Genomic DNA, 22,128 nt, shown 5'->3' on the forward strand with positions numbered 1-22,128 from the left:
TGTGCAAGTAGCAAGCCGGAAACAATAGCAAGTTCTGGTGAGCGAAGCGATAATGGAGGAGTTACCCACACTTTAATGTATAAATTCTAACGTTTGCCTACCGCCGGTCTTGGGTGTCTGGTTTCTGGAAGATGGCTCTTTTGTCTTGCCGGCTTTGCTTGGTGCATCGTTATCTGGGCGCTGTAGCAGAAGCCTTTCGACCAATTGTTTGTTGCAGGAGTTTAGTGGTGAGCTCATTTACTTACGCATACATTAGAAAACATGATGTAGTTAAGATGTTCTACTTGATTTTAAGCATTGAGAAGTATCTGCCGGTCTGATTAGGACTTATTCCGGGGGAAAGGGAGCCATGCCTTAGTTAGCTTACCTTTGTAATTGAAAAGATACGAACGGTTTGGAGTCTTGTTTCTCGGAATTGTGTTTGGTAATCACAAATGTTATTAACACTATCGTGCACATGGACGTTGCATTTGTAATATATCCGGACAAGAGGCTTATTTCTAATACAGGTTGGGTTTCAATTTGTGATGCATTTCGCCTTAGAGTGCTTTGCCAGTTGGCTTGGTCTTGAGTAAGTTAGATCATTAAATACAATACTTATGCTAGATATGATATCGTAAAGCTGCCATAAGTGTGGACACTCGTGCAACCTATTTAGACCAAAGAGGAATACTGCAGGGTAAATACACTTGCCTCTAGCATAGCGATATGCTGTGCCGGGCAACATCTAGATCAGTACCATCTGCCATCGTTTAAGATGAACAGCTATAAACAATAAACCAACTCGTTTGGTTTGGTTGCTCCAATAATTCAGCAAATGCCTGCTGGTAATGACGTAGCAATCATACTCAAGTTGAGGACTTGCATGCGTGGCTCGCAGGGAACAGTAAATAAACATACGCGTGCAGCTCGCACGGATCCGGTTCAGCTGCTCTATACTAATTAGCCAGTGGATTAGTAGTTTCTGCTTGCTGGGAAAGGATTTTACCAGCAGTGTAAATGATGATGGCGTGTGAAATCGAATGGTCGGCTTGTGCGTTTTGTGCACCTGCCTTTTTTTTGTTATATTAATTATAATTTGATAGCATTGGTAAAGTGGTCCACGATTCACGCTGTAGCACATTTTCATACCTTAAGCATGAGTTGCCAAGCATTAGTTGATATAGTAACACAAGGGTACGATTGGCAATGTTCCACAAATGCCCGTGCGTTCGAAACAATTCCTCAATGGTGACTTAGCTTTACACAGCGTGTGACAGACCCTTGTTGTTGATGGTGAATTGCCGTTTGTTCTGTTCGCGCCTGTCCGTCGGTTGGTCATTCTATATGTAACTGCTACTACCCACGTACATTTGCACGTCTTCTGCCCGGAACAAAACCACACAAAATGCACAAGATTACATTCTGCGGTTCGGAAATTGAAATAAATTTTACCATCTTCGTGTTGCAATACGTACCCGGTATGGTTTCTGCCATGGTACCTTTGTGCACGTCATTCTGTTTAAGCGCTTTTGCTAAAAACTACCCGTTGGAACGTGTCGGAATGGGATTTATCCTACGCCCTGGTTGTATCGTTTGGTGATGTTGCTAGTTTGGTGCACTTGCATGTAGTTTTACTTCACATTTCTTACCACCCAATTGTTCAGGGCATCGTAACAGTATCCCCATCTGTGTTGGATCACATCTCCATACACGGGAGAGTCATGCCGACCGAACGATGAGTGGTGCATGGAGTGCAGGATAAAGGTGGATCGTAAGCTGTACGATTTATTTCGTAAGAGATTCGCTGTCTGCAAATCGTGTATTTATGTGAAATCGAATGTCGTGTCTGTTACTATGGACCATGGCCGTCGGCTAAGGTGTGGATGCTGTTGCCAGTGGATGCGAATGATTCACATGGTGTTTGCGAACTATTTGCCACTTATCGGTGCTCACATTCGGAACAACTGATGCAGTAGGATAGTGTTGTAGTTGTTGTTGACTGTAGATGTCTCTTTTGTAGAAAAAATATGCGGTTAAACTTTTCTCGTGAAATGTGAGGATAAAAAAAAGAATGCAAAGCATTCCGTGCTCTAGCTTGATATCAACCGGCTGAGAGGATTTAGGTTTTTAGATTTTGACAATTGAACCATTGGAATTATTCATTCGTTTCGGAGCTAGTACGGTGTTTAAAAAATGGCACATCCTTCCTTTATTGGTCTCAGCCGATCGTGCCATTTACAAAAACTGCAAACCAATCCTCGCATGAACCATTCGATTGGCTGTGTGCAAGAACATACCTTCAAAACACTAATATTAAGTAGTGCCGAAATGAATTTCAATCTTAAATTGAAGAATCCAGTTATAGCATTCTAACCGAACAATAGATAACGAATGTTTGTCTACGCTCAAGTTAATTGAATGGATCTCAGCGTGGTTGCGGGGCGTGAAGTTACTTTATTACCTGTCCATTTTTGATGAAGTTCCAAAACATTCCAATCCGACTCCTTGCTGCAAGCAACGTAATCGGTAGCGAACCTATCGGAAGACGCTGAACAAAAGAAATTCCATTTGATTCCTCGGTTCGCCGGTTGTGATATCAAGAAGCATTACGATTCCATGTTCTGTGACGAGAACGAAAAATGTTGAAAGTATGTTTTCCCCCCAGCTTCTTGTTAACTGCTTCTTTGGTGGAGCCGCTAGCAGCTCGAAGACGATATCGATTATAGTTTCCCAGCTTCACAATCGTAAACAATCTCGCAACACAATCACAATCGGTGTTGAAAGAAATGTTGTTAGGAATGTCATGATTTCCTGATTGAAAAAATCAGAGCACTTGACATGAGTTGGTATGTGCGAAGAAGTGATCGATTTTAAAGTAGCGCAAGCCACGTCTTTGATCGGTTGGAATGTAAGGCATTGCTATAATATTGTACAATTCTTATGACTTTTTTCACAGACAGTTCAAAGCATGCAGTTAATAATTCATTCCAGTATAATTATGTTACCACTGAAACCTAATTAAATAGCCCCAGAAATTTCATCTTTTGATTAAGCTTGTTATAGTTAAGTGCTCATGCATATTGAATGTAATTATTGAAAAGCAGTCAGTGATGATCTTGTGTACCACTGTTGTTATCCTGAAGCAATTTATCAACTTCAGTATAAATCTGAATTGGAATTTTGTCTTTTCATGAGTAAATCAGTAAATATCAGAATTGTTGGATACAAACACGAGGTAATTCTCGAGGAGGATTGAATTAAAAATTATATTTATACAGAACAATAAACCGTCCACTAAGCAGAAAGAAAAGTTGAACCGCATTATAATGCATCATTACAAGAAGCACAAGGCCCAGTTTTATGCTTTGAACAATTTGATACCATAGGATGTTGCCAACGAGAATTATAAAACTACCCAAAGTGTTGGATCACTTCCCACACGATTGTGTCGTTCCCTTTATCACGTTGACGGGTTGTTGCGTAGGTTTGGCAAACCAAATCGGGACCTTGGGGTAAAGTTCCAGCAACAAAGGAAACCTTTTCTTCTCGCAGCATCCCAATGCAGCTTTCTCGTAGGTAACAACATTATTGTGGTGGTTTAGTTGAATCGCTTTTGATCATTTGAGTGAATAAATTAGGAAAAGGCCTTTTCTCATGGATATGGATCGTTTTGAAATAATTTTGTTTAGCCATTGAAAACGGTGTTGATAAGACATTCAATAAAGGACTATAATTCCATTATAAGACGTCGGTAATTCTTAACAGTTTCATTACGGCGAAAACTTGTGGTATGCAAAAATATGCTTTGTTAATATGGTTTAAAAGGAGATTTGCACCCACGATGTTAGTTGTCTTCCACATCATGTTATCCTATCGGATTTTGCAGAAGAAAACATCGCGTGTACAAATATCAAGCTGCGTGGGATAAACTTAGATTGGAAAAAAAGACAACACAACTGATTGATAGCCATTCAAGCGCGGCGGGATGGTTTTGACGTGTTCAAGATCATGCGATTCCAACAGTCAGACCGAGTGGGCAGCTTTTATAGCGAGCGTTTCGTTGAATTCACGCGTACAGCTTAGACTTGAAATTGAAGACGTTTGTGGCAAAACGGTTGTTTGCTTTTCGCATCGATCGAAGGGGCATGTAGAGCTGAAGTTCTTTACGACACAAACGTAAGAAAACTGAATGACAATTTCACGAAATGGAATCAATTTCATTCATGTTACCATTAGGCGATATTGGTACGGCGGCTTCGCGTTTGCGTTGCCTAAATAATGCAACAATCATGGGCACATTACACGAAATGTTGTTTAAATATTGTTTTTTTTTTATTGATTACATTAAAAATTTTAAACAAGAATATGAAATACGCCAATCCAAATTGCACGCCAGATTCTAGCTTACTAGCAAACGAATTCATGCAATGTCGTGCGATCAACATTCCATACTTCAATAAATATTTGTTTGAAAACCGTTTGGAAATCCTGAAATAAAAAGAAACAATAATGGTAACCATTTTTGCATTTTTGTTAAATTTATGACCGTAGGAAATTCGTTTGGAATAACAGAGAAATAATGCGGAATTCCCGGAAGGCTATCCTTCCGACTAGGAACCAAGAAGGATCTCGTAGGATAATATGAGGCTAATCTGGTTAAGCGCAGAGTTTCGTTTTATTATGTTTTGATACGAAAAATATGATAAAAATCTTCCTTCTACTTCCTTTTCCTTTTAGAATAGTTTTCGACTTACAGAGAAACATTGGCGTAAGAATATATCAAGCTTCTTGGATGCCGGTATAGGGTGAATGTTTGTAGATAAAACATCGTTCTTCGTTTGCGTGGGTTATGATAACATGATTGAAAATTAAAGCAAAGCCTATCGAACAGCATTATCTTCTGAGCATTAAACCTCACCTTATTAAAACTCACACGCTTCTACCACACCAGCAGCGGCGTCGATACGTGTCGGTACTTGGGTACGGTACAAAGTCTAGATATTAAATGCAGTGCTAAAATTTATGACCCTTTTTTGATTTACGATCCGAAACCAAAGTTCGTGGCGGTTGTGGCCTTAGCGCGATGTGACGAAGGAAAACTACCAACGGATGCGCCCGTTACCATGCCGGTGCGATCGAGTTTCGGAGGTAACGGAGTTATTGCCCAGTAATTAAATATATTAAGTGTTGATTAATTAATTTACGTCCCAAAGTCCGGCCGGTGGTCCCAACGGCGGGACGGCATAGTGCTCATCCTACTTGCCACCGGTTGAGTGATGTTGATGACGATGGAGATGATGGTGATAATGATGATGATGATTATTATTTTGACTGTAGCAGGGCAAAGAACCGAAGCGAGCGATCTGTGGTGAAAAGTTAAGCGACGGAAATGAACGACGGATTGATGATACATCTGACTCGAATGACGTGCTGGTGATGAAGGTAAAAAAGGAAATTTAGGCTTCAGAACATTCGAACACACACTTTCCCAATCCGTTAGCAACCGGTTGTCTGAGATACGGAGTTGGTCTAACGTGCCCAGATGCCTTAGGTACCGAGTACATATAACAGCTTATTTATGTTCCATGATGATATTGTTATAAAATTCGTATCTTAAGCTCTCATCCCGTTTACCAGATGCAGCATCCATTCCTGAAAAGAAGAAACAATCGTGCAAGATGTTTGCTCCAAAAAAACAATCAAGAAGACGTTTTATTCATCGATTCTTGCAAGTGAAATGTTTTATGAGGGTTGTTTGCTGAAACTTGCGCTCCGCTCACTTCCGCCTTGTGATGGCAGTAAAATGTGGTGTGTGGTTGCTGTTGTATGGTTTTGATTCTCCACAAAACCTTTCACCTTTGTGACACCGGCGGTAGCATTGGCAAAACAAAAACCTAAAATTCCTACAACTTTCTTTCAGATGTACGGGTTCACCTTTGTGTTTTTCTATTGCTTTGTGTATTGTGCATTGAGTTTTATTGCTGGGAGTTAAGTCAAATCAACAATATGTGAAGAAGAATGAAGATTTCTGGGGTGTTTAGAAAAAATGGTACAACGACATCGAAATGAACATTTTAATACTGAATTGTTAACATATTATGTACATGTCTTTTTAAACATTTTCTGTAAACGGTCCCTACAGTAAGGGCAATATATAAAGTGTAGGTAACTAAATAACATTCGTCAATTTCTTTTCTTTTGCAGAAATTCAAATACCTTGACCGGGAGATAGAGACGTGCGGGTTCATCGAAAAGGATAGCCCCTCCTGGGCCGCCTTCCATATCGCGTTCTTCCTTAGCTCGTACGTGGTGCCGCTAATACTGATCAGCGTCCTGTACATGTGGATGCTTTCACGGTTATGGCGAAGTTCGGTCGGTGGCCGGTCGGCAGAATCGAAAAAGGGCAAAAAGCGCGTAACTCGGCTGGTGGTGATCGTGGTAGCGGCATTCGCTTCATTATGGTTTCCCATACAGGTAAGCTACGGTTACGGGTGCAAACCATTGAATTGTTGCCATGACATAAGAGCATTAGGTAGTGAGGGTATTCGACAATGGGAGTCAACAGTTTGAAGCAAGCAGCTTTGTTGAGGATTGTTATTGCTACGATGTCCCTGATAGCATACTGCCAGGAGAAAAAAAAAACGAAAAGCAGTTCCAAACGTGCTTTTTCGGGCGGCAAAACAGTAAGTCATCGAACAAGTGCCTTTGCTGTCACACGCACACGTTGCACACAACGACACGCTAAGTGATGTCGAAATATATGAGCAAATGCTGTCCAGCGTAATGTGTCCATAGTTCGGAACGAGCTGAAGTGTTGTTGTTGCTGAACATTAGGTGCTCAGTAGCAGAACTGGAAATTGAACGATTTCTTCGGGAACAATCAACACAAAACGGTTCTGGGTAGCTTGGTAGCTATTTTTGTGTGATTAGTTACGTTGATGGTATCGTTTGACTACAAAAACTTTTCTGGAAAATTATCTTTATTGATTCACGTACTATGCCGCAGTTGCTATCCATAGTTATACTTTACTGGACAACCCTGAATACTTATGGCAAAATGCTTGGTGGAATTGATTGAATTCCTACTCTATGTCACATTATGTAGTATGATCATATCATGACGGAGCAAGTTCAGCTCATGTTATTGTTGAAACATTTAATGTTAAACGATAACTTAATGGTAAAGTATATGTTTTAAACATTCAGTCATCAAACCCCTGGTAACTGTAATGCTTATCATCATTCCAAAACGTGTACCAAAGCCATAACCATAAACGAGAATACCGGCCTTGGGTCATCAAAATGGTTTCACCACGAAAAATGCCATAAATTCTGTTCGTAAATTCCTTGTTTACCATACCGGACAGGGCAACTGCAGAGAAAACAGGTTTGAGCCCTTCGCCCTCATGGGTTGCTGTTATTTTGTGTAGATTTTTTTCATTTCGTAAAAACATTACACCATCCGGGAGCGGTGGCTCTGCCATGAAATGGTTTCATTTCAATTGCTCAATCACCGTCAGGGTTCTGATGCCGTAATGTGGGGTGTAGTAAACAGTAGACAGTAGGCAGAACAGGATGTGATGCGTTCTAAATTCCTAAACTGACCAGTCAGGCTTGCCCTGCAACTCCGGGGTCGACCGTTTTACGGCTTTGTGAGCATCCCTTTTGACCTAGAAGTACCCGTTGTCCCGTTTCGGTACCGTTTACCCGGCCAGGGTACGCAATGTGTTTAATAAATTGTAGCAAATCAAATCAAAGGCTCGATTGGCCGTAGCATGACGGTGCGAATCAGATGGACTGTGATTGATTGATGACCCGAAACGAACGCAAGCATTAGTGCTGGCACGCGTATGAACTGACCCCGATTACATTTGATTGATATTTCTGTGCGGACGGGAAAATGGAAACGAAACGTGCGGGTGGAGCTAGATTCATAATCATTCACCAGTTTTCGTGAGCTGTTACCGATTGTTGTCTAACGTTATTAATCGAATACATGGGCTCTACTGTGTCTAATCGAATTGTTTAACGCAGCGACTATTATTTTGGATATTGGTTCGGATGAACTACCGAAACTGGGAAGCAAGCGTAGAAGCCTTTGATCGTTCAAAGAAAGATATTTCTTTGAACTGATACAGCTTCCTCTAAGAATACATTGGCTTAAATCAATTGTTCAATTCAATGGTACAGATATCATTCCAGACTAAGGCAATATCTCTTGGTTTTTAGTAGATTTATCCAGTTGGAAGATCAAGGTTAGGATTCTACGAAGTTTGCCATTCTTCCTCTTCTTCAAGTTATGTCCTACTAGGTCATGCCTGTCCTTTCTTACTAGATTTATTTTTTCCCGGATTCTCACAGCCCTATCGATGAACTGTGTAGTAGAAACAATTAGAAAAGCAATGTATTTTAGATTACAATTGAGTGCAATTCCCCAGAAATACAAAGTCATAAAGTATATACTTTTCAAACCATGGAGAGTTCTTGAATTGCAGATGTTTCCATTAAGAGATTTATCAACTTCACCATTCTGATGATTGTTGTCTTTTTAGAACGTTTTAACCTTGATTGCCGTAATCGGTTAAGATTTTGTAAATGAATTATTTTATGAAATACGTCTAACGTGTAAGTTATGGTCAAATTTCATTGTAGACCCTGTATGAACAAGTGTGTGAACGCCAAATGCTTGCAGGACGTTTGCGTGGGATTTACAAACCGGGTCAACTAATGGATGGTAAACCTCGGTTCACAGTTCCATTTTCTATCCGGCTTGTAACTGACGATAACCAAAAATCCACTGTACTAAAACAGCACTACAGCTCGTTTCGTTTGATATCATGGCCGTATAAACCGAGATCCATTAACAGCATTGCAAAATGTGCCCATTCCGCTGTACGGTTGTGGTAATGGCTAGTGCGGTATGCGACTGCATGGTACGTTCAGCATTTATGCATACTACGTTAGCAATACTGCCTTTCAGCTTTGCCGCACTTTGACCTGTTGTGTCGAGCGAGAAATGAATCAATGTTACTGAATTGAAAAGGCACGAGGCATTCAATTTAATCAAATACCATAAACATAGTTGATAATGGCACGTTTCCCTTTGGATTTTTGAACCCGGCCAACCGAGTTGGTCGCTGAGCAAACAGTTTTGATGAGCTACATGAGGCATCTGACCGAAAATGGCATTAAATATTATAACACCCATTAATACAACAGATTAGTTCACATTAATAGGACGACTGTTAGGAAAACTACAAATTAGTCCCCGTTTTGCAATACCTCTATTTATTTTGTTCGCAACGAGTAGATCCATTCACTGGTTGGCCGTGGTAAATGCCGCTCTGTGTCTGATTGTAAAACCAATTTCCATACCACGCACTCCTACAGTGCGGCACTTTACAGTCAACCATTATCCCAATTTCAATTTTATGCTTCGAAGAACTAGTGCATTCGGGCACTATAAGCGAAAAAGGGTCAACATGTTACTTTACATCACGTTGTAAATTTAATCTCATTAAAATGATAATTGCTTTGCAGCTTCAAGACCAGTGCATGAGGTCGTTTTTATGGAGTTGTGCGGTTTTGATAACGCCACGCAACTGTTTGCAGTTGAACTTTCGTGCAACGGTTCATATAAAGCTAAACGAAGAGAACGTCTGCAGCGGTAGCATGGTTGTTATCTTATTTGTTCAGCTTTAACTGATTTAATTAGGAATGATTTACATTTACATACTAGGGGATTCTAGAATGCTACAAATTTAAGTGATTTGGTTTTATGAGCTGTTGTAACCTAAACTTTGAACTACACTTTTCCTTTTTTATTTCCATAGTTCTTTATTTTGTGTGACGAAAATAACGTATTGCTCTGTGTATTCGCAGGTCATTCTGGTGCTGAAAAGTGTGGACGTATTCGTGCCGGATACACATTTTAAAATTTCACTACAAATCGTATCACACGTCCTGGCCTATACGAGCTCCTGCATAAACCCGCTCCTGTACGCGTTCCTGTCGGAAAACTTTCGGAAAGCATTCCGTAAGGTGGGTATTCGGTTGCTGCAGATAACCGCAGAGATTTTTTTTTCCTCTTATTTCTTCACCTAACCCATCATGATGGAGGAAGCATGAGTTCACTGTTCTTCGTTAGCATTGTTGTTTCCATCGTCGTGGTTTAGTTGTCGTGACTGGTCCTTTCACCATGGGGATCCATTTGTCATTCCATTATGCTTGTCGCTATTATTGCTCTTTGGCTTTTTTTTTTGCCAGCTCAGTGCGGTATTGTGTCATTTCGGTAACCTATGTGGTAAAACAATGTTTTCCAGAGTTGCGTTTACGGTTTTGCGGCTACTTTCATCTATGTACCTGGTAAAGGCATTTTTTAATTTTACGTTTAAAGACATTTTTCCTTGTTCACTGTTTATGGGTGAATTTTTTATGAAACGCATTTTTTTTACGCATGACGACAAGTACTGATATGTTCCACAGTTTTGCTTACCAGTGCTAGGCTAGAGTTTTTCATTGGAAAATCAATCGATACGATCCATTCTGCCATAAATTTGCAGCGTTACTTGCTTCTGATGAACACGCGAATGCGTCGTTTTATACTGCGTAGACCTGGAGGATGATTGTAATCCTTGAAAACAACCCGCCTTTAGCATTGTTGCGACATCGAAAATAACAATACTGTTTCGGCGCAGTACACTTTGTGTAAATAACTTCACGTTACAACTGTTTTGTTGTGATTTAATGATGAAATATCCGTTTCCAATGAACACGACAGATCGGCACGAAGCAGTGCAATGGGTTGTAGTGTTTTTTTATTATCCGGCAATGAATACATTAGGATTAATGTATTCGATGATGAATAACAAATTCCTCGACTATAAATTACATGCCTTAGGATATTACTCTCTGACTTTTTGCAAGGCACAATTTCGATTACATTTGAACACACATCAGAGTTTTGTTGGCGATGTTTCCATCAGGCAGGCATTCGAAAGGATTCGAAATTGAGGCAGCTACTTTTATCGCACAAAATACTAAGAAATACCAAAGACGTACTCCGGATTCCTGTAAGGTATCCTATTTCAATCAAAACAAAATCAATATTCTGCTAGGAATTTCAGCTACCCGTAAAAATTGCGATAGACGAAGGATAATTTCGTATGGTTGCTAACTTTCATGAGATGTATGTTCGACTTGTACTTCCGTGTATCAAAACACTTAGCTTAAATGCATCATCATCAGTATTGGGGAAAATCAAAGTCCCTTTCACAAACAAGCACGTTTTGAAATCATAAACATCAACCTCTGAACTACACGATCTTGATGGGTTGATTCGGCAAACCCTTGCCTGTACCCCGTGCCTTCCATTGCCCACTGACACATTCGATCTCCACTTGAACGCTAGAACTTGAACGACTTACTCACGTGTTTGATGCTTCGGTTTGATGAGCGTTCCGGATGACGTGACCGGAAATAGAATTGATTTTCATCAATGAAGCAGGTCACCTAAGATTGCTGCCACTTCTGGGTACTAATTTGCATTTTGCAACTCGTATTACTGGGAAGCGGCCTATGTAAACACAACATCTACGAATTGTATTTTATTGGTAAGGGCATGAGTCGCAACGTGACCATCAGTATCGTGCAGCAATAACCAACCAACCTTTTGTAGAACGAGATAAATATTACGTTAACGGGTTTGAGACATTAGAAAGGCGAAAAAGCAAACATGCTTTGTGTAGTGGGTGCGTAAAATGTGTGCATGTTGAATAGGTCACATGCGTGTTGGTAGGAAAAGGGTAAATTTATACCTTTGATTTATTTGGGGTGTTTATTTACTACGCCTTATCAACATGGTAAGGATACAGTTTGTTTCAGTTAAACATCGAAAATGTGTATAATGTTAAACAAAACAACAAAATTGAACAAAAAAACAAAACAAAGGGAACAAAAATAGAATAAAAATGTTGCAAGATCACGTTATTGTGGATTAATTTGTTTAGCGCTATGTGTATGGTAATTGCTAATATTTAAAAGGTAACTTGAATCAAAGAGTAAGAAAGCAAGGCAACGAAAAAAAGACGTTGATGTTAGCCAAACTAGAATATTTGAGGATATTAGATTTGCAGGAGGTCTGGTATATTTACGAGGAATTTCAATTATCTCTACATCCGACGTATGTAGCATGAATGACTGATTTTGTTAGCGAAATATCACATAGCGGAAATAACAGTGCTGCACGAGCAGATGGTTTCGTGTGTCGAATACAATTATGAAACTTTCATTCGACGGAATCATCTTTGATTTCCATCTGTTTTAAGTTCGAACTGTTATGAAGAATCGTTGTGTTGGAAAAGGATCTTGTGCGATCTGTACCCTAACTTCATGGTTATGCATGCCAGGCAGATGCGTGTTGTCCAGAGCAACAAATAACTTGTCAGATCGAAGTCCTGGCAAGGCACAAGTTCCTGGTGGTTTCATTTCCGGTACCGCTGGGAAATGTCATTATGGGCGAATGGGCATCCATTGTATACAATATCCATACCAAGGAATCCTGCTAACTAACTTTCTTTTCATTGATAAAAAGCTTATTCTGAAGCCAACGCTTTCAGCATCGATGCAGTAGTAGAAAGGATCATAGTTTTTAGCGGCTTGATTGTGACAGTATTGAAGCAATTTACTTTCATTTTTATACAAGAAACATGGGCATGTCAGGGACAACTCATCTTCAGTTATTCTTCCATATCATCCATCCCTGTGTATTGTGTCTGGTCTATGTCATAAGCGCACCCATTGAATACGTTTCTATCCCCTAATACAGTCCAACTCTACAATGTTCAATGATTACGTATTTGTGGTTCTGGATTCCCCTCAATCTAATTATACATTTTTGTTTTGAAAAACTGGCTTTGGGCAGTGTGCAGAAGTGTTGCAAACTTTATTTCGGATGCAATGTATGATCTCTTCCAACGTACTCTCGGGTCTAAATTCTACTCCTGGCTGCAGATCATGTTACAGAGCGCTATTTTCGTCCATACACATTGGCACAAAGTCTGAAAAAAAGAGTAAAAAAATACAAACAGGACGTCATACTCTAACCCGCAAGAAGTGCCTTGCGGTATTTCTTACGAGTTGAAATTGTTTATTTGAAAACCGCTAAATGGCCGGCGGAAGAGACCGCCGTACTGAGGTGTGAACGTATGGACACGGATCGAGCGCAACTGACGTTTTGTTTATGCGCACGGGCGTATAAATAAAGTCGTAACATCAAACGATTGCTTACAGACGGCGGAATTTCTTTGGTGCCAGTCCGACTGGGTTGCGATTTTGATCATTTTCCTGTCACACTAGTGGTACTTTATTTCATACATTCTCTATATTTTATTCGCCTTTCATTTTTTTTATGAGAGCGGTTCCGAATCGTATACACGGCGGATATTGTTTGGCGGTATTGTTTGCTTCATGGGCAAAAACGATGCACGTGTTGCCATCAGTTGATAAAGTCAATAGAAAAAAAAGTCCCATTGAAGCAGCTTCAGTCAGCGAAACGAGTTGATATATGATGCAATTTATTCTATTACCGTGACATAATCGGTTGATTGAATAGTTCTTAGACGAAATGAAATATTCTAGAGATCTTAGGGCTTTAGGAGGCATTTTATTGAAAATAGCAAAAAAAACTTTATTGATCATCGTTTGCGGGTTTTTAAGATGAAAGTGTTGTCTACTAAAGCAAAAGTTATAAAATCACTATACAATTTGTCGCGTACTGCATTCGCAAGATCATAATTTTGATTCAGTTCGTGCTTCGAACCATAACACATACACTGCGTTGAACGGACTCTTCTGGATCTCGACAGCATGACAGCTCTGTTTCAAGCTCGGTAAAGATTGCAACGTATCTGATGAGTGCACTCACAGCATACGTAAGCTCGAGGGACACAAGCACACAAGGATGCAATATGTATTCATGCTCATCGTCCGTTTGCAATGCATCCCGGTATGTCATCAAGCAGCTGCATTCGAGCGCCACTGCCACGATAAGGGTACGATTTTATGGTGCAAGGAAAAAGGAAAACCGATCCGTTGACAACATCCAAAACACTACAGCACATCATAGGTACCTCACATCGTTGCTCGTCAGTCAGGTGGAATAAGGCACACCAGCGCTAGCGTGAATTGCGGTGTACTGGTCTGAAACAAATGTCGTGCAAGTGGGGTGTTGTCAAATGATTTCCCAACGATTAAAGGTTAATGGAAACTACAGGACAGGATAAACCAAGCGTTCGCCGGTGGACGTGTTTTGCACCTTCGCTCGGATCGCTCGGAGGGGTCACACTTGGTGTTTTACGATTTGTACGAATGTACGGTACCGGTCAAGGCCAGCACGTAGAAGGGCAAATGAGAGCGTGGATGGTTTGCTAGTAGTCACGACACCCGACGGAAGATGTCAAAGAAAAAGGAAGAACCACTTTTATTAACCCAATGGGAATGCTTTGGTTGGTGACAATACTGGTGGTAAAAAGAATGAATGGCCCACGCTACCATCGTAAAAGCATGTCACAGGACTTGAGGAAACGACATATGGCAGCAACTTTATGTTATTTGTTAGGCAATTAGGCAAACCTTTTACGAAAGCATTGCTCGTATATTTTTGTTTAACTTTATTCATTTTATTTAAAATTTTTATGCGTTTGAAAGATTATAATTTATTATAATTATTCAGTTACTTATTATGGCTAAATTGTCTGTTTTTTGCTGCTTCTTTAGTGGTCTCATACGGCGTGGCCCTTCTTCTTGAATAACACAAACATTGGATATCTCATTTGGAAGGAAATCGCAGTTTGATGCTTCCAACCATTTCATACTAAGCAAGAAGGGGGTAGCTAGGAATTAACAATATGTCAGTTTCTCAATCGGCCTAGTGTGCAAAAATCACGTAAAATATGTTTTGCTTGCCAAAAAAAAATATCACTTGTTATCTATTTCAAGAATGTTCAGCATACTTGTACAATAGACATTATCGCATTCTGTGATAAACCAACGCACGAAAGCTTCGAGAACACTCAGGGAAAGCTTCGAAAACACATGAGAGTGTCCATCATCCGAGTCGTTTGCGATGGTGGTCGTTGAGTGACCTACTTTTCGATAAGCTATTTCTCATTCTCGAGAGTCATTACCTTACCCTGTCACGTTATTCTTCCCGCTGCTAGGGCTGCCTGTTTTGCCTGTGGTGCAATTCCTGACAGACACAGCAGCACCCGTGCTGCTAGACACATTTACCGTCGCTAGCCGTTGACTTTCAAGGCGAGCGTTGTGAGCGATGTCCTAGCGGATAGCACATCGTAAAGGCAACCAATGGTGAAACGATGTTTAACCTGATAAATATTTAATACGAGAGTCATTTCTGCGCCCATAATGTTAAACCCAGGCTGGACTATGATGTGACACTGGTGGCGTATGTGGTGACGGTTGGACATTTTCCCAAAGACGGCAGGCATGGGTGGTGGCATGAGAAGTGGTCGATCCGCGAAAAGTTAGGGTAAGTTACCAGTGTCAATGGGTCTAGGTGCATCCACTCCATGCCAAACCACAGGAGGACGTTAGTGACAGAATGGTGGAACAAGCACGCACGCTTTGGTCGTTCCTTTACCACATTTTGAAGGTGGCGATGGGTCGCTAAATCGTTTCCGTTGGACTGAATTCATCCTCGGCGCTGGGTTGGAAACTCTAAAGCACTTCGCATTGCACTCAGCGGGATACCAATCGTTTAGATTATTCACGAGTAGACTTCCTTTACCTGTGCTCAAGGAGTCGACTATCTCGGGAAGATGGTTTCAATTTAGCTTATTTGCAATGTAGGCGTTTCTGTCACCGCTGCCCGCAATGCGTAGTTTTTTATAGCTTAATTTTCATCTTCCCATCTTTTGAATTTTTAATTACAACAACTTTTTGATTACTTTTACAATCCTCCAGCTTAAAATACACAGTACAAGCGTGTACAACATTTGATCGTGTTGTTTCTGAATACAATTCCGCTCCTACTTTTATTTTAAATAGTATATGCAGCACTGAGAGCAATAATGGCTTTTTCAAGGTTGAACAATGTTTAAATGGTTTTTTTTTCGAAATTAAAGTGCTTTGCAAAAATGACATGACTGTTTGCATATTGATCATAATGTTTATTTTCGATTTTTTTCTCTTTCTTTTTTAAACATTTTCACATGCAAGTGTGAATGATTTATTATTAATAACATTTATAGACGCTTCGAAACGGAAAACATTATTCTTCAATCCAAAACATAACATAAATCATCTTAATGTGGATTTGTTTTTTTGCGAGCCGTTGAATAGATTTATGACCCAATCATTTAATTTTTTAAAAACAAGTTAACAATTGCACGTTTGCAAGCAAATGTTGTCAGGTATTCATGCAAACCTTGTAGCACATATTTAAAGTAGAGCTTAAAGAGTCATAGATATGTTATGCAAAACGATTTAAACAATGAAAGGTACGGAAATACACCTGCCATTTCACTGAAAGCATGCACCATTTGTCATATCTGTCGCAAATTGTTCGAAAACAAAAGTTGGACAGTTTTATACCCACCGGGGACACGATAGCGTCATGTTAAACGCGACCAGCAGCGATGTGACAAATACTACGGAATATGTATTGAATAACGACTTTTCCTGCACATTCCACTCGAATACGCAACCTTACGGAAATGACGCTACGTCCACTCGAGTGTTACCTTTACCGCAAACCATCCTTGGAGATTTCATCTGCTTTTCCTTCTGCACCCTTGTCAAAGTACAACCTTCACTGGCCCGTCCCAGCGGCGACGGAACGCTGGAGAAGATAAACGACAAGCGGTCGAAACCGAACATAATCGAACAGAAAAGGGACGTTCTTTCCGGCAACGGTTCTGGAAGTAAGATATTGCAGGTACTCGAAACGATCTGAAACACTGGCTCGACCAGTCACACCGGACTGGTTCGAAAAACAATGACAGTCGTAGGAGCTACTGGAAGTCTCAGTATCTTGTCTCAGAATTTGTAGCACATAGTTCAGAAAAATCAATTCCGTTACAGCTCTTACAAACGTACGCAGACGTGAAATAGTGGATGAAGAGATTCGTATGTAGTTTGTTGGCAGAAGAACTTCATAAAATCTTACCACACATGGGAAACACATTTTTCCCGCAAACAACTTTAGTCACACCGCACCACAGTTGCTCTGGGGACACTCGTTGCTCGATACTGGTAATTTTCTTACGTAGTTTGATACTGCAACCATAGTTTGTCATACTGAGAGAGAACACTGTTAACAGATGGCGTGGTGCAACACTTTCCATACGGGAAAGTTGTTGCGGTTAAACGCATCTCCCTGCAACCCAGACTGATGTGTTGACGTACGGCAGCACATATGGTTGTGTTTGCAATGTGAAGTTTGCCTCTGACACAGAGCTGACAAACAAGATCGCGGTTATGGTAACATAAAATGGTTTCCCGGTTCGTTCGCGCTTCCCGCTCGTTGGCATCCGTGCGGGGACAACATTTCCTGATTTTTTGATAGCTTTTCTTCCATTTTCTTCGAGCGACGTAACTACATATCCCAGTGCTCGCGCATGATTGTGTGCGGCTGTGACTTTCCCACCCCGCGGGTTCCATCGTAATACAAAAGGCATAATAGACTTCCCGTTGCAACATGTTCATATATTAGGTAAAAGGGAATGTGTGGCGAATGAAGGGGTCCGCGCTGATGAGAATGTTGGCTCATGTGCTCCAGTGAACTAATTGCAGCTGCGCTTCCTTTCAGTATGCTGCACGTGCTGCATAAGCAAAATCGAGTTCCTTTTGTCGGTATCTTTGTGCTCCGCAATGTACGTGCTGCGTGCTTTGAGATCGGTTCCATCATGACATGCAGCTTCTACCGCAACATGAAACAGCTGGTGATAAAAGACATTACGGCTTTGTTTGTGAGAGTGTGTGCTAGTAGGCAAAAGAAAGCGAATGGGGTTCGTGTTGGGTGGATGCGTTGGTAGTGTTTGGGTCAGGGCTGAATGCCAACGGATGATTACCGCGCAAGATTGAAAGCGGGATGTTGTGTCTAAATGTTTTCGTTTTATGTTACGCGTACGATTGCAGTACGGTTGTTACGAATCAGACCATTACGAACTGGCTGTGGCCATGCACTGCGGTGGTAAAATTTATTTAACGTACTTCCGAGCACAAAATTGTTCGCTGCACACTTAACGTTTTAACGCTGTAATGTGTCGCACTGTTTGGCAAGACAGCATCACAAGTATTGCGGTGGAATAATGACAATTGGCAAATTGTCTGGAAGAAAACCACAAACGATCACGAACACAAGAAGTAACAGGTTTAATGTGTTTCAGAACAGTACAGCTTAAAATAAAGAGAATGGTAATGATCTTTGGCTGAATTGTATGGCATCATACAGGTTATACAGACTGAACTTTTTATTTTTACTTTCGTTTGTATATTTTTAATGGTTAAAGGTATCAACGTATCCCCGTCGAAAAAAAAATTGAAGCATTTAAACAGTTTTGGTGCAAATGTATCGAATTTAAGACATCGAATTTCAGAGCTTGATATCGAGTGGAGCTACTGACCTTAATCTGATGAACTCTTTATCTGAGGCACAGTTGATAAGGATACTTTTGAATTTTTATATTAAATATTGTAGCTGGATTTAGTTATTTAAGCCGTTATTAAAAGTCCAAAAACGCAAATCGCTTTGTTTTCATTGAACTTAGCATAAAAATAATTGGCCCAACAAACTGCAAGTTAAACGCATATATATTGTAATAATTTTTAAAATTGTAAACAGGCAAAGCTACAATTCTCCATTGATGTTAGTGTTGGTGTTGGTCTAACGTCTGGAAAAAGTTGATCTTACTGTTCGAACAATGTAGCAATTTCTTACTAAATCGACTTTAAATTCATTGCCATTCCGTAAGAACAGGGAGAAAGAGAAACATAAACATGAAATGATTTATTACACTTACATAGCACATCGTTGGGTAAGCTTAAATATGACTAATTTGAATGATAAATGTGCAGTCCTTAAAAGCAGAATGGGATCAAATTGACGGCGGTAAGCTTATCTTAGTTTTTTTTTGTTCCATGCCATGCCACGTTACGCATAGAAACGTGCTGGACGGACACAGGGTAGAAAGTGGAAAACCGTACCATCATGATTTCTCGAACGCCTCGTGTGCATTGTGCGATGCACTGTTAACACGTTTTGCTTTTTACTGTCTCCATCAGCATACCACGTTCATTCATTCTTCATAATAAATTGCATACTTTTTCATAAACACTTTCCACCGCATCATTCTGTTGCCAATGCGGTTTACTTGGTTGTACCATCCTGTTAAGTGTGGAAAGTAACCGGGGCTTTGGTTCGTCCTGACACATATTTTCTACTGCGATGCCGCTCAGAGGGCTGTCTAAGTATTCCCGGAGGACAACACTATAGACGTGAGAATGTAATTATGTTTTACTACAGGTCCTTCGTCTATGGTATTGCATTTGTGATTTAGTTGCCCGGGAAGAGTACATAATGATGCAGCTATGATTTAGCTGAGTGCATACAATCATTTTTTTCCAAACATTAAATAGGGCATAGAATGAACTCGAAGATGGAAATCGAAGATTGATATATCTTTTATCCACACAATATATAATCTGCTCTAAAAAATGTATAATATTCTGATAAATTAATCTGCTAATTGGCAGAATTATGCAAACAAATCATGCTCCATTAGAACATGGTTCATAATTCAACCGAATAATCGCCATTTCTAGTCAACGATTTCATGTGTACAGTTATCGCTCATTTTTGGTGGAAAACAAATGAATCCAACATCTGTTTATTTTACCTGTTTTCCCAAACGAACTCAACCGAAACGGCTTATTAAATACATCATTCAATCCATTCCACAAAACCATACAATCCTACTTTGCCATCCGCACAACGTGCGTACGTATGCATTGTTTAGCCGGACGTATAGGCACGCTTTTGTGAGATTATGGATTATTGTTTCGGTAAAGTATTCGCAATAAACAAGCTCAAACATCACGTACCATCCAGTGGGAGCATTACCTTCGCATACTCGACATTGTTTGCGTGCGGTGAAGAAAATGGGTCCGTTGGAGCGCGATCCACCGTTAGGCGTGTTTTGCTCGTTTACTATGCACTCACAGAGGATTTTGTATCGTATGATTGAACATGTGTGTTTTTTCTTCTCTCTTGTCTTTTCTTTGCTTTTCCTACTAGATCGTGTATTGTGGTCCGGGAAGCCGCCGCCAGGGAAGCCAGAGACATATGCCACTGCCAACGAAAACGACACGAACCGGCAGTTGTCCAGACATTTTATAACCGGAAGCAATCGAGGAAACGTCCGTCACTTTCGTTTAATAAATTTTTTGTTTCAAGTTCAAGTTGTCGTAACGCTTCATTTCTATCTCGTCTTTACACACATCGACATCATCAACAGATCAATAACGCGGGACTAGACTGTAGGTAAGTGAACCATTCCTAAGGTCAAAACTTGTAAGAATTTTATATTCGCAGGTACCGTTGTATATGGTATAATTATTTGTAATATTTCTGACTTCAATCTCAGTGTTATTTGAGTCAATATTTTACATCAACATAATAAATGCATCCTTGTAACAATCCTGAAAGCAACCCATGCCCCAAAAAACCATTAGCTCTAACTGTTTATCGTACACTCAACTGAACTGATTGTGTAGTGTAGGAGAATGATGAAACGAGATTACTTCTATAATCTGACCACCGTTGCGTATCTTGTTAGTGGTGCGAGCATTAATGGATTACAGGCTAAGTAAATTTTACGATCTAAAAACCAATAAATCATTTCACCAACCGGGTAAATTTGAACCATTTGCAAACCGGATTGGTGAAGAGTAAATTACGGGCTGGAACGAAATTAGGCAAGGAGAAAAAAATCTTCCTCGCTAACGCTACCTAAACACGAAAGCTAATTATTAACTCTCGTCGAAAACCATTAATCCGATTTGGCCTACAGGGATCTTCGACCAACAGGCTTGCTGATAAATGTGTTATTTTGTGACTTCTAAGAAGCGTACGAAGTTGGTATGGCAAAAATTTACCTCAACCATGCAAGTTCTTTAAAACGACCGTTTACTGTTCAGTGAAACATTAAAATTAGTTACGTATGAAGCGGGATAAGTTTGGTACATTTTTCGACCTTTCAGCAATTTAAGCTTGTTCCCAGGCCAACTTGTTCTGTTATTCTATGGAAAGCAAATTTTAAAAAAACCATAAAAAGTAACAAAAACAAGAAGTTTGTATTTTTTGTAACTGGGATTTTGTTCTTTTGGGTTACTTTTGGTCCGACACAGTCCCTTGAGATGCGCACTGATTCACATAATACAAATCTTACTTAGTTGTTACAAAATTCCCAACGAATTCGAACAGCTCAGCTCATTCCCCAGAGTAAAAAAAAAATCGTTGGAATAGAACAAGATTAGAGATGGCTTGTTGTATGTTTTGTTCGGTTGGAATGAAACCCGCTCGGAGCAAAAGTAAAGAGATTGGAAAAATTAAATAAATCCTCCTAGGTAAGAGGTTTAAAGACTTCTGCAAAGCTTAAATGTTTAAAGTTATCTTGTCAAGTGTAAGAAATTCTAAGGTTAAGTAGTCTGTATTTGTTTTATTTATCGTATTTATCGTACCAATTCGCAAAGTAGTTCTTTAACACGATCATGAAATATTTTAGGCGCTAACTGTTGCTAGTAACTTTAAGAAAACCATGTATAACTTGAGGGTAAAACGCACTCCGAAACAAACAAATAAATTGTTTTATGAAAAAGGCCCTTTTGTTATTGAAGTTTTGTGTCACATATTGAATCCAAAGTGACATTTCAAACATATTCAGCAGTACATATTCTAGTTACACAGTCAAGCAACAAAATGTAATTGTTTTAAATATTTAATATCAAATCAAAAAAATGCATTGCTGTATAATCTCCAAAGTCATCATGCCAGCAAAATGGAACATAATTAATTGGTTAAAGTTTGTGCACCCACGAGCATTACGTTTAAATTGCAGAGCTTAATGG

At 39.9% G+C, this 22,128-nt stretch overlaps 1 protein-coding gene across 1 annotated transcript in view; it reads left to right on the forward strand.

Moving 5' to 3' along the window:
- LOC128709517 (allatostatin-A receptor-like) overlaps positions 1-20,398 on the forward strand; it is a 52,356-nt gene extending 31,958 nt beyond the window's left edge. The window contains exons 2-4 of the mRNA XM_053804520.1: positions 6,187-6,456; positions 9,865-10,023; positions 20,297-20,398. Coding sequence (XP_053660495.1) covers positions 6,187-6,456; positions 9,865-10,023; positions 20,297-20,398 — 531 coding nt within the window. The remainder of the gene's footprint in view (positions 1-6,186; positions 6,457-9,864; positions 10,024-20,296) is intronic.
- Positions 20,399-22,128: the final 1,730 nt, after the last annotated feature.

This window comes from Anopheles marshallii, chromosome 2 (genome assembly GCF_943734725.1).
Source record: "Anopheles marshallii chromosome 2, idAnoMarsDA_429_01, whole genome shotgun sequence".
Classification (NCBI taxonomy): Eukaryota; Metazoa; Arthropoda; class Insecta; order Diptera; family Culicidae; genus Anopheles; species Anopheles marshallii.